Source organism: Vulpes lagopus, chromosome 18, assembly GCF_018345385.1.
Source record: "Vulpes lagopus strain Blue_001 chromosome 18, ASM1834538v1, whole genome shotgun sequence".
Taxonomy (NCBI): Eukaryota; Metazoa; Chordata; class Mammalia; order Carnivora; family Canidae; genus Vulpes; species Vulpes lagopus.
In genome coordinates this window covers 45,582,673-45,602,232 of record NC_054841.1, presented here as the reverse complement: position 1 = coordinate 45,602,232, position 19,560 = coordinate 45,582,673, and the positions used below count along the sequence as shown (strand labels likewise).

The following is a 19,560-nucleotide window of genomic DNA, read 5'->3' as shown; positions in this document are numbered from 1 at the left end:
ACAGTGTCATTTTGAGGGTAGAGAGAGGAAATTGAATGTAGGGGTGCCTGACGATACAACCTATCCCGTTGCTTATGAAAAGGTTAATAAATGAATATATTGATTATTACTATATTAACAGTACCAAATTGTCTGATATACATCCAAGGGACTATAATTTCCTGTCTAATTTACTGATCTTTTGACCCTGTCCAATTAACTATCACAAATACACTTACCACAAACAGACTGGTGGAGTCACCTTCCAAATGGGTGTGTTTGCTGACTGGCTGTACTGCTCTGAGAGAAGCATCACTCTCTTGGGGTCTCATTTGTAAAATGAGGAGTCAGATAAATACTTTCTTTCTTTCTTTCTTTCTTTTTTTTTTTTTAATACTTTCTAAGATCCCTCTGGACTTGAATTCTGTGACTTAAATGTGCAGAAGGTGATGAAAAGCCCAGGTGAGGGCTCACGCATGCTGTATCCTTCCCAAGTGCTAAAGACCTCCACCCAGGCAGAGGCCCTGCTTTCTACGGCAGCAGACTGCAAAGTCTCACATCTGCAGAGTTCAGACTATCACCACCACCACCACTCTCTGAGGACTTTAACAGGCTCTATGCTAGGCCTCCATGAATCCTCAAAACACCCAAAATACTGAACTTTGCAGCAACTGATTTGAACACTAATACTATCTATGAAATAGCTCTCCAAAGACAGACAGCTAAGTTTAATGCACCATAAGTATGTCCCTCAAGAAAAAAAAAAAAAAAAAAGAACTATTTCATGAGATGATTGAGCAATCTAGATATGGACTGGGAATTACATGATATTAAAAAAAATTATTTATTCCAGTAGGTGAAATTGCAACATGGTGGTTTATGTAAAAATAAGAAAGTCATTAAAGCATTCTTTAATGCATTTACTTTAACAAAGGAGCTGAGGTGACTCATACTAAAAAAAAAGGTGTAATAAGAGAAAAACCACTGAAAACAATAAAAATACAGGAACAGAATATCTGAGAACAAAGAAAATTACAGTTACAATAAAAATCCTAGGTTGAAGGAACTACATTTAAGCTTAAAATTTAGCTTTACTGGGTTTTTAGAGTATTTTCTTTTAAAGAACCCCAAGTCCCCCAACATTCTGGAGAGGAAGGTAGCCCAGCATGATGCTCCCACTGATGATTAAGAAACTGGAAGATGTGGGAAAAAGAAGGAATTTGGCAGTGTCTCCAGTGGTACTTAGTGACAAGTTACTATTATGACATACCAGTAGAATCTGAGGGTCTGTTTGGGCCGTTGCCATGCTGGGGGCCAGCACAGATCCAGGAGGGAAGACTGCCAATCTGTCGTTCATTAAGAACAGAAAAAGTACTGGTTTATTATGACCTGGTGACAGCTTTTTACAAAGCAATCTCCAGAAACCTTCAAAGGATGAACCCTTGCCTGAACATACCATTCACTGCCACCCTAGGTCCCCTGGACACTGGCTTTGAGTGAATATGCCCCGCTTACCTGACAGCTGTAAGAGAGAAACATCTGCTTTTTGGAATCTGTCTTCAGTGTGATTTGTATTATCCTGAAGGGTAGACTGCTTCAGCAACTGATAGGCTTTTGTCTCTACAGATTTAAAAAAAGATACAGATAGCTGGATATACACATGTAAAAGAATGAATTTGGACCCTTGCTTTATACCACAGACAAAAATCAATTCGAAGTGGATTATAGACTTAAAACACAAGACCTAAGACTATTAAATCCCTGGAAGAAAACATGGCACAAAAGTTTCAGGACATTTGACTTGGCAATGATTTATTGGACGGCACCAGAAGCCTAGTTGACAAAGTTAAAAATGGACAAATGGGACTCTAACAAACTTAAAAACTGCATGTCAAAGGAAAAAATGGACAGAGTGAAAAGGCAACCTACAGAATGGCACAGAATGATTGAAAAAACATTTGATTAGTGGTTAATATCGAGAATATATAAAGAACTTCTACAACTGCACAACAACAACAACAACAACAAAAATGATCCAATGAAAACATGGGGAAAGAACTTGAGCAGACATTTCTCCAAAGAAGACATACAAATGACCAATAAACACAAGAAAAGATGCTCAGAATCATTAATCATTTGGGAAATGGAATTGAAAACCACAATGAAATAGTCACATCTGACCCATCAGGATGATTAGTATCAAAACAACAGAAAATAACAAGTGTTGGCAAGGTTGCAGAAAAGTTGGAACCCTGTGCCTGGTAGTGGGAATGTAGAATGGTGCTGTCATTCTGGAAAATACTATAGAAGTTCCCCAACAAGTTATGAAGAAAACTGCCACATGATTCAGCAATCCTACTTCTGACTATATATCCAAAATATATATTAAAAAGCAGGATTTTTTTTAAAGCAGGATCTTGAAGAGATACTGGCACACCCATGTTCACTGCAGCATTATTCATAATAGGCCAAGAGGCAGAAGGAACCCAAACATCCATCAACAGATACTGGACAAAACGCAGCATAGACATATAATTGAATATTAAGCAGCCTTTCAAAAGAGGGAAATCCTGACACATGCTATGATATAGATGAACTTTGACGGCATTATGCTAAGTGAAATGAGCCGTCACAAAAGAATCAATATTGTATGATACTGCTCAAATAAAGTATTGAAAGTAGTCAAAATGATAGAAACAGAAAGTGGAAAGGTGGTCACTGAGGGCAAGGGGGAAGGGGAAATAGGTGTTAAATGGGTACAGTAGTTCAGTTCTGCAAGATGAAAAAGTTTCAGAGAGCTGTTGCACAACAATGTGAATATATTGACTACTACTGAACTGTACACTTAACTTGGTTAAGATGGTAAATTTAATGTTATATGTATTTTTTTAATAATAATTTAAAAAAAAGTAGAGTGACCAGACATCCTAATTTGTCCATGATGATTCAGGTTCATGCCTGTTGTCCTGGTGTAACTATGAATAGAATTCCCTTTTATTGTCAAATGTTTCCTTGTTTAGATAGTGACTTGTCTGGTCATCTAAACCAAATGCAATATGTTGGCACAGTCTGGCTGTGTCAGAAAAAAAAAAAACCTGTAAAAAACACTAGAACACCGATTGGATAGTTGATGATGCTGATAAATTAATATTGGTTTAGTTGTGGGGAAAAAAATCACATAAATACAGAATATTCTACTGTTCTCTACTACCAGAGAGAACTTTCTTAAATTTTTCATATGCCATTTACACTTTTCAAATGCATGCAAATTATTTTTCAAGCTGTCACTTTTTAGAAATTCTGAAAAACAAAAAACAATTTAGTTGAACCCAGGTTTCAAGACTCAAAGACAAGTTGTAGGAGTTCATCTAAAGTGGCCAAATTCTAGTCATTATTTTGAGTGGGTCTGGGGTAGGCTCCACATCATAGTAAAATGGTTTCTTCTCTGGGCCTTGCAGGAGCCACTAGAGGAACAAATCCAAGAGACAGCACTGATTTCCCTGGTCTTCTGGTCCCTCCGGAGCACTCCTGGCTCTGGAGTGCAGTGAGGGCTGAGGACAGGCTGGATGAGGGCAGGAAGATGGGGAAGACTAGGCACAGCAGGATGTGCTCAGAGGCCCACAGCTGAGAAAATCCAACCTAGGCTTATTGTAGGGACGGAGCAAAAAAGCCAAGTGCCCCAGAGGGATCAGCAGCAGCACAGACCTGGCTCAGGTCCACAGGTCCAGGACTGTGGGTGGGGGACTGCACGGCTTCTAATCACATCAGTTGTGAGTTAACGTTGCGGGCAACATAAAGGACCAGAGTGACACAACCTTCCTTATCACCTCAAGTCTCAAGGATACCTGAATGAAACCGAAAGCACAGACAAAATAAAAGGATTCCCGCTGTCAGCACCAGGGGCTGCATTCCTGTGTTTGCTGGCTCCATCTAAGAACTTAAGCATGAGGCCCTTATTACTGGATTAAAACTACTATCACACTGAAGAATGAAAATATAACGTCTCTTGCCCTGAGAGTCAATCAAGATAAAGATAAGTCTTGAAAATGAGCATATTTTAGAATGTTAAACATAATTAAAATAATTATATAATTAAAATATGTACAGATCAAGGACCCTTAACTCTGAAAATAAATTCTAAGGCAACATCTTTAAACACTGCTGGGTTGTAAAATCAGTTTGAAGCACTGGAACCAGATTTGTGAAAAATTTAATACAAGGAAGTGTGTGTGTGTGTGTATGTGTGTGTGTGTGTGTGTGTGTGTGTGTGTGTGTGTTCGGGGGGGTCCTATGACACACAGCAGTCACAAAAAGTAAAAATCACTCAAGGAGCTCTAGTTTAAATGACCAAGACACACGTGTACACACATGGGTGTCTCCCCTGGCACTAGGCACTCACTGATAATTCACCTTGTAACATGACACAGCACTGAGAGATCACCAAAATGATGGGTGCTAGGAACCAGGGCTCAGAAATCACTGATTCCCCAGGATGACAGTGATCCCTCTGTCGAATCCTCTTTTTTTCCATTTTGTGGAGGAGAATGAACCTCCATTGAAAGTTATCAAGGCCATTCATTAACCAGTCTGGAAAGGTTGATGGGGAAGACACACAATCCACCTCTTCCTTGCAGGTGGGGGAAGGGGGTCGGACCACCCCTGCATCCTGGGCACCTTGGATGTGTCAGCTACCAGTCTGATTCCAAAGTGGTGGTCACAGGTGTCACGGGTGGAGGTGCATGGGCATCGCTGGGGAAGGCACTGGCTGAATTTCTGACCTGTAACCTGCTCCCCCTCACAGGACCTTTGCAGCCAAGTGATACTTAACAAGGTGTCCACGTTCATCTGAAGAGAGTTCCCACATGCTTAACAAGACAAGTTCTTGAAAACAAAGGCAGGAGGTTTAAGCAGCTTACCTTGGTGACAGGTCCAGAGACAGAGCCTAAGACATCTGATGCAAAAAGTAACTGAAGTCTGTACTTCTTCCACAGTTAGACATAGGGGTGGCTCCCGAGCTCAGGGCCCACATCCCTCCTGCTACCCTGTAACCAGGCTGTGAGGTCTAACATGGGTATGTGGCTTCCATTTCCCTCTGCCCTCCCCGCCCACTTCCCACTTTTCTTTGGAGCTCAGAGAAGTCCCTAGGATCAGAGTAGGCATGAGGGTGAAAAGGTAATGGTGACCAAAGGTAAAATATCAGAAGCAGCATCTAACTGTGATGACATCCAGGACCATGAGAAGTCCTGTGATCTCAGTGCTAGAAAATCTGGAATCTTGCAAAACATACAGTGTCATTTTGAGGGTAGAGAGAGGAAATTGAATGTAGGGGTGCCTGACGATACAACCTATCCCGTTGCTTATGAAAAGGTTAATAAATGAATATATTGATTATTACTATATTAACAGTACCAAATTGTCTGATATACATCCAAGGGACTATAATTTCCTGTCTAATTTACTGATCTTTTGACCCTGTCCAATTAACTATCACAAATACACTTACCACAAACAGACTGGTGGAGTCACCTTCCAAATGGGTGTGTTTGCTGACTGGCTGTACTGCTCTGAGAGAAGCATCACTCTCTTGGGGTCTCATTTGTAAAATGAGGAGTCAGATAAATACTTTCTTTCTTTCTTTCTTTCTTTTTTTTTTTTTAATACTTTCTAAGATCCCTCTGGACTTGAATTCTGTGACTTAAATGTGCAGAAGGTGATGAAAAGCCCAGGTGAGGGCTCACGCATGCTGTATCCTTCCCAAGTGCTAAAGACCTCCACCCAGGCAGAGGCCCTGCTTTCTACGGCAGCAGACTGCAAAGTCTCACATCTGCAGAGTTCAGACTATCACCACCACCACCACTCTCTGAGGACTTTAACAGGCTCTATGCTAGGCCTCCATGAATCCTCAAAACACCCAAAATACTGAACTTTGCAGCAACTGATTTGAACACTAATACTATCTATGAAATAGCTCTCCAAAGACAGACAGCTAAGTTTAATGCACCATAAGTATGTCCCTCAAGAAAAAAAAAAAAAAAAAAGAACTATTTCATGAGATGATTGAGCAATCTAGATATGGACTGGGAATTACATGATATTAAAAAAAATTATTTATTCCAGTAGGTGAAATTGCAACATGGTGGTTTATGTAAAAATAAGAAAGTCATTAAAGCATTCTTTAATGCATTTACTTTAACAAAGGAGCTGAGGTGACTCATACTAAAAAAAAAGGTGTAATAAGAGAAAAACCACTGAAAACAATAAAAATACAGGAACAGAATATCTGAGAACAAAGAAAATTACAGTTACAATAAAAATCCTAGGTTGAAGGAACTACATTTAAGCTTAAAATTTAGCTTTACTGGGTTTTTAGAGTATTTTCTTTTAAAGAACCCCAAGTCCCCCAACATTCTGGAGAGGAAGGTAGCCCAGCATGATGCTCCCACTGATGATTAAGAAACTGGAAGATGTGGGAAAAAGAAGGAATTTGGCAGTGTCTCCAGTGGTACTTAGTGACAAGTTACTATTATGACATACCAGTAGAATCTGAGGGTCTGTTTGGGCCGTTGCCATGCTGGGGGCCAGCACAGATCCAGGAGGGAAGACTGCCAATCTGTCGTTCATTAAGAACAGAAAAAGTACTGGTTTATTATGACCTGGTGACAGCTTTTTACAAAGCAATCTCCAGAAACCTTCAAAGGATGAACCCTTGCCTGAACATACCATTCACTGCCACCCTAGGTCCCCTGGACACTGGCTTTGAGTGAATATGCCCCGCTTACCTGACAGCTGTAAGAGAGAAACATCTGCTTTTTGGAATCTGTCTTCAGTGTGATTTGTATTATCCTGAAGGGTAGACTGCTTCAGCAACTGATAGGCTTTTGTCTCTACAGATTTAAAAAAAGATACAGATAGCTGGATATACACATGTAAAAGAATGAATTTGGACCCTTGCTTTATACCACAGACAAAAATCAATTCGAAGTGGATTATAGACTTAAAACACAAGACCTAAGACTATTAAATCCCTGGAAGAAAACATGGCACAAAAGTTTCAGGACATTTGACTTGGCAATGATTTATTGGACGGCACCAGAAGCCTAGTTGACAAAGTTAAAAATGGACAAATGGGACTCTAACAAACTTAAAAACTGCATGTCAAAGGAAAAAATGGACAGAGTGAAAAGGCAACCTACAGAATGGCACAGAATGATTGAAAAAACATTTGATTAGTGGTTAATATCGAGAATATATAAAGAACTTCTACAACTGCACAACAACAACAACAACAACAAAAATGATCCAATGAAAACATGGGGAAAGAACTTGAGCAGACATTTCTCCAAAGAAGACATACAAATGACCAATAAACACAAGAAAAGATGCTCAGAATCATTAATCATTTGGGAAATGGAATTGAAAACCACAATGAAATAGTCACATCTGACCCATCAGGATGATTAGTATCAAAACAACAGAAAATAACAAGTGTTGGCAAGGTTGCAGAAAAGTTGGAACCCTGTGCCTGGTAGTGGGAATGTAGAATGGTGCTGTCATTCTGGAAAATACTATAGAAGTTCCCCAACAAGTTATGAAGAAAACTGCCACATGATTCAGCAATCCTACTTCTGACTATATATCCAAAATATATATTAAAAAGCAGGATTTTTTTTAAAGCAGGATCTTGAAGAGATACTGGCACACCCATGTTCACTGCAGCATTATTCATAATAGGCCAAGAGGCAGAAGGAACCCAAACATCCATCAACAGATACTGGACAAAACGCAGCATAGACATATAATTGAATATTAAGCAGCCTTTCAAAAGAGGGAAATCCTGACACATGCTATGATATAGATGAACTTTGACGGCATTATGCTAAGTGAAATGAGCCGTCACAAAAGAATCAATATTGTATGATACTGCTCAAATAAAGTATTGAAAGTAGTCAAAATGATAGAAACAGAAAGTGGAAAGGTGGTCACTGAGGGCAAGGGGGAAGGGGAAATAGGTGTTAAATGGGTACAGTAGTTCAGTTCTGCAAGATGAAAAAGTTTCAGAGAGCTGTTGCACAACAATGTGAATATATTGACTACTACTGAACTGTACACTTAACTTGGTTAAGATGGTAAATTTAATGTTATATGTATTTTTTTAATAATAATTTAAAAAAAAGTAGAGTGACCAGACATCCTAATTTGTCCATGATGATTCAGGTTCATGCCTGTTGTCCTGGTGTAACTATGAATAGAATTCCCTTTTATTGTCAAATGTTTCCTTGTTTAGATAGTGACTTGTCTGGTCATCTAAACCAAATGCAATATGTTGGCACAGTCTGGCTGTGTCAGAAAAAAAAAAAACCTGTAAAAAACACTAGAACACCGATTGGATAGTTGATGATGCTGATAAATTAATATTGGTTTAGTTGTGGGGAAAAAAATCACATAAATACAGAATATTCTACTGTTCTCTACTACCAGAGAGAACTTTCTTAAATTTTTCATATGCCATTTACACTTTTCAAATGCATGCAAATTATTTTTCAAGCTGTCACTTTTTAGAAATTCTGAAAAACAAAAAACAATTTAGTTGAACCCAGGTTTCAAGACTCAAAGACAAGTTGTAGGAGTTCATCTAAAGTGGCCAAATTCTAGTCATTATTTTGAGTGGGTCTGGGGTAGGCTCCACATCATAGTAAAATGGTTTCTTCTCTGGGCCTTGCAGGAGCCACTAGAGGAACAAATCCAAGAGACAGCACTGATTTCCCTGGTCTTCTGGTCCCTCCGGAGCACTCCTGGCTCTGGAGTGCAGTGAGGGCTGAGGACAGGCTGGATGAGGGCAGGAAGATGGGGAAGACTAGGCACAGCAGGATGTGCTCAGAGGCCCACAGCTGAGAAAATCCAACCTAGGCTTATTGTAGGGACGGAGCAAAAAAGCCAAGTGCCCCAGAGGGATCAGCAGCAGCACAGACCTGGCTCAGGTCCACAGGTCCAGGACTGTGGGTGGGGGACTGCACGGCTTCTAATCACATCAGTTGTGAGTTAACGTTGCGGGCAACATAAAGGACCAGAGTGACACAACCTTCCTTATCACCTCAAGTCTCAAGGATACCTGAATGAAACCGAAAGCACAGACAAAATAAAAGGATTCCCGCTGTCAGCACCAGGGGCTGCATTCCTGTGTTTGCTGGCTCCATCTAAGAACTTAAGCATGAGGCCCTTATTACTGGATTAAAACTACTATCACACTGAAGAATGAAAATATAACGTCTCTTGCCCTGAGAGTCAATCAAGATAAAGATAAGTCTTGAAAATGAGCATATTTTAGAATGTTAAACATAATTAAAATAATTATATAATTAAAATATGTACAGATCAAGGACCCTTAACTCTGAAAATAAATTCTAAGGCAACATCTTTAAACACTGCTGGGTTGTAAAATCAGTTTGAAGCACTGGAACCAGATTTGTGAAAAATTTAATACAAAAAACACCAGATGCATGCAGGATGGGAATGTACTGTTGTGTGTGTGTGTGTGTGTGTGTGTGTGTGTGTGTGTGTGTACACATGGACACACACATGCTGGCCTGGGACAGAAAGTATTTCTTGTTGTAGGTTAGTCTCATTGTCCTAGGGTGGCTCCAATAGGATGGCATCATAATACTCTCCAATTAATCCTAGTGTCCATATTACTTCAGACTTGTAACATTATTTGCAAAGAGGGGAGATATTAATAAAATCAAAGACAGGGCATCTGGATTCTAAGTAGGTAAAGAATCATTATAAAGGAGAGGAGAATGTGCTGTTTTGGTTTTATTTTATTAAAAGTTTCAGCTTTTAGGATCTAAGTCTAGAGCATAATGACCATATGCTATTTCTGAATTCAATTACACTTACTTGGTCTAGGAAAAGATAGCAAAGACAGACATTCCTGGTAGCTGGAGACTGGGATTGGGGTTCCTCTGGTCTATTATCTTAAGGTAAATCATTTCACTCCAGTGAGCTGGGTCTCCTGTTTCTCAGAGACTGGGAAGACATGTGCCTTTTATTTTCAGGAGAGGGTTTTTTTGTGAAAAATGGCAGGCTGGTAGCTGAAAGGTAATTTCAAATTTGGGGGTATTAAATGTTCCATCCAAATATTAGACAGTACTGATATTGTTACTGGTCTAAGTCTAGCAATGGAGAAACGTGAAGTGAGTTCACTCTTAGTGACAAAGGACCATTCCACTACTCTGGAAAGATCAGCCATTTCCATGTTCTACCCACTTTTATTCTGGTTTCCTTTCCTTTTCTCTCTTTGTTTAAATAGAGATATAATTGACATACAATGTGATATTAGTTTTAGGTATACCACATGGTGATTTGGCATCTGTATGCACTGTGAAATGATCACCACAGTAAGTCTAGTTACCATCCATCACCTTACAGTTACTTTTTTTTTTTTTTCTTGTGATGAGGACTTTAAAGATCTATCTTCTCTTTCTTCTTAAGGGACTTGGTCTCTGTAACTGGCCTGTAGACTTTCCCTTCAAGACTGCTCCAAGTTTACTTTGAGAGATAGCTCATCTCTCCTGTTCCATTCAACCAAAGCCCAGACCCCTTCCCAACCACGGATCTTCACTGGTATGTGATCCTGAAAACTTCTGTGGGCCCTTCTCTAATTAGAGTCACTGAAGCCCACATGGACACATTTTATCTCTAGCTGCCCTGACCTGAGTGATAGAAGCTTTTGGCAAAATCAAGCTGAGGACTGCTGGACACATCACCTACCCCATCCCTACGCATGATTCCTTCAGTAGTTTAATGGCAAATGAAGCTTAAAAGGTAATAGAATTAAATGCATTCACTTGGAGGAATAAACACCAATGGAGACAGGACACCAGAGACAGCTGGTGGAGTTGGAGTAGACAGCGCAAGCTGTTGCCTGACCATAGAGGTCTGTATTAGGGATCAGATGCTCGGAGCTGGGAGTTATTCTCCCACAGCATGTCCACATCCTTATTTTAGTGAGTAGAGCTACAACAACATATGAAAGATTGGGAGCTGACCCAAAAATGGTTTGTTAAAAAAAAAAAAAAAATCAGGTGAGATTAAAGGCTACATAGCCTGTGTAGAAACAGGAGGAGAAGAGTTCAGGTACACAGATACTGCAACAGTTGGGACAGGGTGGGACTGTAAATGCAGTTGCTTTCTGGGGCCAAGTAGGTACTGCACTAAGTGACTTCAGAGGGGTAGGGTAGGGGGAATGGGAGTGCTGTAGCATGCTGGAGAGCAACCTCCTCCTCCAGAGGGCACACTTTTTTTTTTTTTTTTTAAAGATTTTATGTATTTATTCATGACAGACACAGAGAGAGAAAGAGGCAGAGACACAGGCAGAGAGAGAAGCAGGCTCCATGCAGGGAGCCCAACGCGGGACTTGATTCCGGGTCTCCGAGATCACATCCCAGGCGGAAGGTGGCGCTAAACCACTGAGCCACCCGGGCTGCTCGACTTTTTTTTTTAAAGGCCAAACAGAACATACCTGCAACCTCCAAACTTGAAGGTGGTAAACAGTTTTTTCTGTGTTGATTGTATAAGTACTGGAACCCTTAGAGAAAACCTTCAGCCAAGGGATACAAGTTCGATATTAGGAAAAGCTTTCTTTCTTTTTTTTTTTTTTTTTAGGATTTTATTTATTTATTCATGATAGTCACAGAGAGAGAGAGAGAGAGAGAGAGAGAGAGAGAGGCAGAGACACAGGCAGAGGGAGAAGCAGGCTCCAGGCAGGGAGCCCAAGGTGGGATTCGATCCCGGGTCTCCAGGATCGCGCCCTGGGCCAAAGGCAGGCGCTAAACCGCTGTGCCACCCAGGGATCCCTAGGAAAAGCTTTCTTAGTTGAAAGTTGATCGAAATGTATTATCAAGGGGGGCTTACACAGCTGTGTAGAGATTTTTAAATAGACATCTATATCAAATGGACCAGGCTGCACACTCTTTGTGGAGGCAAGGGTGCAGTTTTTGGTAGAGGGCTCCAACAGTTCAGATACCCTCCTGGAATGGCTTAGAAGACTAGGATGTCAGCTTTATAGAGCGAAAAAGGCAAAGCTCAGGCACAAATTTTGTGGCAACTCAGGCCCAGGCTTTTCTGGAGGGAAGATCAGTAAAGAATCAGGCTGTTAAAAGTTGCACTGCCTTGCCCTGAAAATTCATAGTTATTTAACGAATGAATGAACAAAGGAGCAAAAGTAACAAATCTAGAGGTTCAAGTTAGTCTGCTTAAACAAGGTAGGGACAAGGGCTCACGTGGTTCCCAAGAAGAAGACTTTAGGGGCACCTGGGTGGCTCAGTTGGTTGAGTGTCTTCAGCTCAGGTCATGGTCTTGGGGTCCTCCAATCGAGCCCCAGGTTGGCTCCCTGCTCAGCAGGGAGTCTGCTTCTCCCTCTCCCCACTCCTTGCCCCTGCTCATACATTTTCTCTCTTTCTCTCTCAGACAGATGGGTAAAAATCTTTAAAAAGAAAAAAGAAAAAGAAAAAGAAAAAAAGATTTGCCTTTTCCCCACTTCAAGTTAACCTGAAGTCTGCCAGTTTACTTGGAAGGCCTGGGTGGCCCCTTACAGCTTCATTTTCCAGCCTGTGCCTTAAAACTCCAGAGAAATGCTTCCTCCTATTAACAATGTCAGACTCTCAGAAAATTATTGAGTAGTGCAAATAATTCTTTTTTTTTTTTTTTTCTTTTTTTTCTTTGTTTTAGCCAGGGGCGAGCGCGAGCGCAGGCCCCACTACCACAAATTGCGCGGTCGAGTTTCCCGCGTCGGGGGAAATCGCGGGGGTCAGCACGGCCCGCGTGCAATGGCCGAGCCTCGCCCCGGGAGAACCACCTGCAGGACCGCGGTGTCTCCCCCGCCAGGTAAGTATAGTGCAAATAATTCAATAAAACAAATAGTTAAAAGAATACGACTCTTTTTCATTCATTCATTCATTCATTCATTCATTCATTCATTCATTCATTCTTTTTCATGTTCTGGTGTACATGCATGCTCAACTGTTCCATTCCGGATCTCTCCAGAAGCATCCACTATATACTCAAATCTACAACAAGATTTAGTTTAAAAAGTAGAAAAGAGTGGACGGATTTTAAAACATAAAACAAGGCAAGGGGTCGGGGGTGATGGTGGTTAAAATCCACCCCTGGCTATTAATTCCAGACCAGTGACACAACAAGATAAATATATTTTTCCCTAGTTTGTTCCATAAGCTGGCCAAACCCAATCATTTGTCTTCCTGCAAAGTGGTGAGCGATCACTGAGACTGTGTTTTCCTTTTTGATATGCATTTTGTGTCTAGAAAATGGAACAGCCAGGGAAAGAAAGAGAAAACATGCTGAATAAAGGGAGGTAGGAGAGAGATAATGTTGGTGAGAAGGGGAGAGAGAAAAAGCCTCAACTTCTTATCTTCTGTTCTCTTTTATATGCAAATGTACACCTGCTAAAATACTTCTAAATTGACAAATAAAGAGAAAAAGAAAATATCTGATGAACAAGTGCTTTTAACAGCCCTTTCCAAGAGCCAGATAAATGTGGGGTTCACCAGCCCTGAAGGGGTGTCTCCAAGGCAGTCTGCCCAGGGCTTTCGCAGAAATCCCTCAAGAAAAAAGGGAAGAGCTGGGCCAGGAAAAGGAATAACAAAAGGGGATGCAAACAATACTATCATTCTGGCTAGGAAAAAATGACCTTGAACTGACAAAGAACTGGGTAGCCTCGAGTACAGGAAGATAATTACTATTTCTGTATGAAGTGTGCAGTAATTTTAAAACGAAATTTGAAAAGTATTTTCCAACCTCTGAGTTTCCCAGTGCTGTTACCCTTCACACATGTCTACACCCATTCAATTACCCCCTCATGCTGTTCTAGATGTGTGGCTGATTCTGGCAAACCAAGTCATATTTACCAAAGAAAATAAAAATTGTGATAAGTATTTCTAAAATTAATTCTAAGGATTATCACTTAAAATCCAGAAATCATTTGTCTAATAATCTGTTCAAATGAAAATGAGAGAATATTAGGATAGGAGTGCTTCCATGACCAGAAAATACAGAAAACTCATCTGTATTTAGGATTTTTAAAATTGAAGGCCACAAGTGTTTGTGAAGGTGAGACACACAGGTTAGATCCATAACGAGAATTGCCTTTCATGTCCAGATTTTCTGCAATACATCCCACTCCACCAGTCATCCTGGGCCCATAAATCTATCACCAAGAAGAGGGCCAATGCATACAGAAGAGACGAAAGAAAGCCTAATCCAGATGAGTTGCCTGGAGCTGCTTCAGAAAATAAGTATTTACATTACATTCTTAATTTCTTTTTTTTTTCTCCACCTAGGGCTTTTTTTTTTTTTTATTGGAATTCGATTTGCCAACATATAGTAGCACCATTCTTAATTTCTAATGGGGCAATTCAACAATTACACCTGAAAATAAATGGCAGGTTTGTAACTGCCCTTTAACATTTCAAAACCAAACCAAAACACTTCTTCACATGTAAATTTATATAGCTCTAGTGCCTGCCACTTAACACAGTTCAGTCCTGGGAGGTGGGTGTTCAACTCTGAAAGTATGGAATCTTCAACTTTTCAAAGATGGAGCAATCTGATCAGGAAGCTGTATTTTATTGGCACACAACACAGGATTTTTAGCAGCTTTGTATGCAATGATTTATATGAGAAGAATCAGAAATAAAGACAGTAATATTATCATCATCATTTAGATTAGGGCCCGGAATAATCACTGTATAAGATGACCTGGGTGCTAGAAATGTAAAATATGCAGAAATCCCTCATCCACTGTAGTGGGTTGCAAAGTATCTCCCTGCACCCGCCTCCTGCCAGGCTTATGTTAACCTAGAATCTCAGAATATGCTCTTTGGAAACAGGTTCCTTGTAGATGTAATTAGTTATGGACCTTAAGATGAAGTCATCCCTGATTTATGGTGACCCTTGTATCCAGTGACTGGGGTCCTGGTAGGAAGGAGAGCAAACAGAGAAACAGAAAAGGTAGCAGCATGAACACGGGACAGAGACTGGAGTTACCAGAAGCTGGAGCAGGCATGGAGGGGTTCAGAAGGAGCACAGCCCTGCTGACACTCTGATTTTAGACTTCTAGCCACCAGAACTGTGAGAGAATACATTTTTGTTGTTTTAAGTTTGTGGTACTTAGTTGTAGCAGCCCTGGGAAAATAATACACTCCCTGAGCCACAATTTTATTGAAATATCTAAAGCCCAATCCCTTTTCCTCCTTTCTTTTCACTTGGGTCTCTTGTGTAAAATGAGGGTGTTTCACTACATGACCCACAAGGGCTCTCTCAGCTTTGAGACCCCCCGGCTCAGTGGTTCTCAAACCTCGGGAGTCACCTGGGTATCTAGAAGACTGATACCCAGTCCTCCCACCCCACCCCCAGAGGTTCTGATGTAACTGGTCAAGGGTGTGGCTGGAGTATGGACATGTTTAAAAGCCTGCATGGGATGCTACTGCACAACCACAGAGGAGAATTTCTCTGGGCACTTAAGGAGTTGGTTTTCTTGAACATGGGAGCATCCAATCAAGAGCACTCTCTGGATAGATGCCTTTCATTCTTTACTAACCACTTTAAATCACCACCACCACCCTCAATGTCATGAGAGAGGAATGCTTTCCTGTAGCAAGCAGTAGGCAGTTGGCCCCACCAGTGAAGCACCAGCAGTCTGACCCCTGCCACAGGGAGAGGACCATATGGACTGCAGTGGACAATCCAGCAGCACATGGTGGCTTCCTTGGTTTTGGTGCTCCTGGTCCCAAGTATAACAGGTAACATGTCTTTGCATGATTCTTGTGCATTTCTGGGTCAGGACAAGCAAGACACAGTCTTGGAAAAGGCTCAGTAGAGGTGTTATGCTGTGGTTCTCCCGCCACCAAAAGTTGTGACTGCAGTCTTTTCTCCCAGGATAAATCTAGTCACCAATGACAATCTGGCTGTTGTAGATTTCCAGCCCTTTTGCAGTGTGATAAAAAACTCAAGTAATCATGTTTTGGGAAGCACTGCCCAGAACCCTAAGTGGCAACCTTCAAATCTATGCTGACCTCCCACAAAGCTTTTAAATGGACGTACCTTAGTATGACCTTGAATATTTCAGCTTCCAAAGAATATCAGTGAGAAATGGCACAGTCAGGCAACCACTTTCAACACAGCTTGACCAAGAGAATTGGTGTTAAAAGAATGAGAGGCTGAATGGACATTCTTAGAGGCTTAATCCTCTTGAGATAAAAGCTAAGAGGCCTTTTCACATGGAGCTTAAGGAGATGAGTTTTGCCAGGATGGGCACGTGGGTGGGAAAAGTACTGGTGGAGTGAATGACTGCAAGAGATATTATTCTGGCCTGAATCAACAAGCATTAAGGAAACTCCTTAATACTCTCATTTTTATTCATTCGTTTGACAAGATGAGTGCCCACTGTGTGCCGGACACTATTAGGTGATGGGGTTTTTTTGACATTTAGCATTAGCTGCATCACTTGATACAACGGAAACTCACCTCTTAAAGGTAAATTTGGTGTGAATACAAATAAAATTGCCAATGTGGGAGATTTTACCTGAGGGTATAAGTAGTTCAGAGGGACACTTTCTCTCATCAGTTAGGTAAGCATCACTTTAATCCTAAGCCTAAATTTTTCAGGGAAACGCTGACCTGAATAGCCTATCACCCACGTGTGGTCTCAGGCCTAACTGCACTCTTTACTAAGGGCAGACCTCTGGTACAACCTGTACTTGGAAATCCTTGCAAGCTGCCCACCTCTCTAGGCCTAACACAAGAAAAAGGAAAGGTATGGCTTTGCTCATTAAGCTCTCAAAGTGTCCTTGCTGAGCTCATCTTTTATTGGGCCATACACTGACATTTCACTGATGTAGCCATCCTGATACAGTTGCCTCTCATGTCAAACAAAAAGAGTGGTAGAATGGAAAGAGGTCAAGGCTTAAATTTTGAAGTTTGAGTTCAAGATCCAATACCTTAGCTAGCAATATGGCTTTGAGCAGGAATCTTAACCTTTCTAGGTTTCTGTTGGACTGTGTGTAGAACAAGTTACTGATATTTATGCCCCACAGGCTGTTATGAAAATTGGAGGGGACAGAGGCTTTAATGAGGGCAGGGCCGCAGGCTTTTGCTATCCTGGTATTTCCACATGCAGCCCAAGTAAAGGTGCAGCATACATGCAGATGATATACTATTTATTATATACAGAAAACCACACATTCAGAGGCATTCAAATTAATCCTTGCTTCCTATCTGGATTCTTTAGTTTGAACAGCGAGACTAATGAAAGGAGTAGCCTGTTAACAATGGCAGATCATACAGGCTGTGTGTGGGGGCTGGGGTGTAGGGAAGGATTTCTGTGTAAATTTTTGCACAGACTGTGGGAGCCAGAATCATGAGACTCACACTCTCCCAGATGATGATCAACAAAGCAGATCCTTTTCAGAGTGACAGCAAATTTGTTAAGGATGAGCCCCTCTGTCAGGAAAACCTATGTTTGGGAGTGATAAGCAAATAAAGGGAAAAAAAAAATGAGAATGTTGGCACAGTTGATTCCTTTACTATGGACTGAGAATCACAGACTCCCAGCATTTAAAGGAATGTTAGTGTTCCCAGGAACAGAAATTCCTTCCATAGTGCCCCTCTAGGGAGCAGGTTCCTGCTGGGGTGCAACCAGCCAGCAGCCGGAAGACACTCACCTTGTTTTTGCTGGAATGAAGAGCCAGAAAGTTCTTCCATGACCAATGCTGAATTCCTTCCTTGCAACACTCACATACAGGCCTCCTCCCCACAAGCTACACGCTATAGTTATTGATAAATATTTGGTATGTGGCAGCCCCACAAATACTTACAGATAGCTTCTGTGCCTTTTTTGGGTTAAACTTCCCCAGGACCCTTGTCATTCTGAAAACAGTGTCACTTCAGGGCCTCCCACCCATTCTACCCAGCTTCCTGCATTTTGCCTCAGCCTCTGTCTTTACTGTACCTCTCCTGAGATGGCTGTAAAGCACATAATGTCACACAGAGGACCCACACCAAAGAGGAGTGCTTTGAACTGTTACATGTTACTACTGTAACCTGCTGGTCATCAATTTGGGGAGCAGCTTTAACATATAACTTTCAATCATAACATCATCTGGGTTTAGTTATGCTGAAGCAGCCCAACGTCTATAACATAAAGCAATTTCATCCACGAGAGATGTTCCCACAAAAAGAAACTGCAGGAAAATGCTGAAGATAAATTTAGACTATTGAGAAAATTGATGTCCTCATTAGACTTAGGGTTTTTTGGTTTTGTTTGTTTGTTTGTTTTTAGGGGACAGGGACAAAAGGAAAGTGAGAGACAGAATCCCAAGCAGGCTCTATGCCCAGCATGAAGCCCAATGAGGGGGGCTCAATCTCACACCCCTGAGCTCATGACCTGAGCTGAAATCAAGAGTCAAACGCTTAACTGACTGAGCCATCCAGGCACCCCTAGACTTAAGGATTTATTTTTTTAAGATTTTATTTATTTATTCATAGACACACACACACACACACAGAGAGAGAGAGAGAGAGAGAGAGACAGAGGCAGAGACACAGGCAGAGGGAGAAGCAGGCTCCACACAGGGATCCCGATGCAGAACTCGATCCCGGGTGTCCAGGATCACACCCCGGGCTGTAGGCGGCGCCAAAGTGGTGCGCCACAGGGGCTGCCCGACTTAAGGATTTACTAAACATTCAACATATATGTGTGCATATTTACATTTCCCAAAATGTGTCCCACAGAATATTAACTGTTGGCCATTTATAGGAAAGATTCCATTTTCAGATGGAAAATAAGTTATTTGAAACTCTAGGTTCACACTTTTAAATGGTGCATTTACTTTAAGTTGTAAAAGTCTAACAGGCTGCAGCACACCGTGCTGGCTATAGAGAGAAAGAGGGGTCACGTTGGGTTGGGTCCAAAATACATATTTCTCAAAGTATCTTCCAGGTGGAGCACTGCACAGAACAGACCGGGGAAATGCTGCATCTGTCCAGCCACCCTTGTGACAGCACACCATAGGAAGACTCGCCTGGTGATCAGGCACCGTGCAGTGTCCTCAACCCGTGCATGAGCACTCATAGGCAGAGACGGGTAGCCTCCACCAAGGAGACATCCAGGAATCACTTCATCAACTCCTGCTAGTTATTCCTCTCTAACCTTTTTTTCATGGGACTAATTAGAAGTTCCTAAAATACCATGAAACTCTCCTTAAGATACCTTCTTGATAAAGTAAACATCTTTCTGGATTCGAACCACTGAGTTTTCAACCATCGGAAATCTCTTGCAGAATCTAATTTAGTGGTACTACCGGAAGTGCTGTCGATGAGGAATTATGCAGCACAGGGCTCGGGTTGGTCTCATTCTCAAGTGCCTACTGCAACTCAGCAGGTAGCATTCATGTATTGAGTATGTAGTACACAGTTGGCACTTTCATACAATCTCATTTCAACTTTAAGACAAACTTGCCAGGTAGTAACTTGTCTGCTTTGCCAGTTCAGAGGCTCAGAAGGGTGGAG

General features: G+C 41.4%; 1 protein-coding gene and 1 non-coding gene across 3 annotated transcripts in view; both read right to left on the bottom strand.

Annotated features, from left to right (window-relative positions):
- Positions 1-19,560, bottom strand: part of KIZ (kizuna centrosomal protein) — a 135,616-nt gene that overhangs the window by 14,432 nt on the left and 101,624 nt on the right. Inside the window, exon 11 of one of the 2 annotated variants that reach the window (XM_041732552.1) lies at positions 6,759-6,863. In XM_041732552.1, the coding sequence (XP_041588486.1) occupies positions 6,759-6,863 (105 nt within the window). Of the gene's footprint in view, positions 1-6,431; positions 6,864-19,560 lie in introns of those variants that run through there. The other variant, XM_041732551.1, reaches the window with a different exon arrangement.
- LOC121478465 lies at positions 12,708-12,869 on the bottom strand. Its single transcript, XR_005984475.1, has one exon. It is a non-coding gene; the product is annotated as a U1 spliceosomal RNA (small nuclear RNA).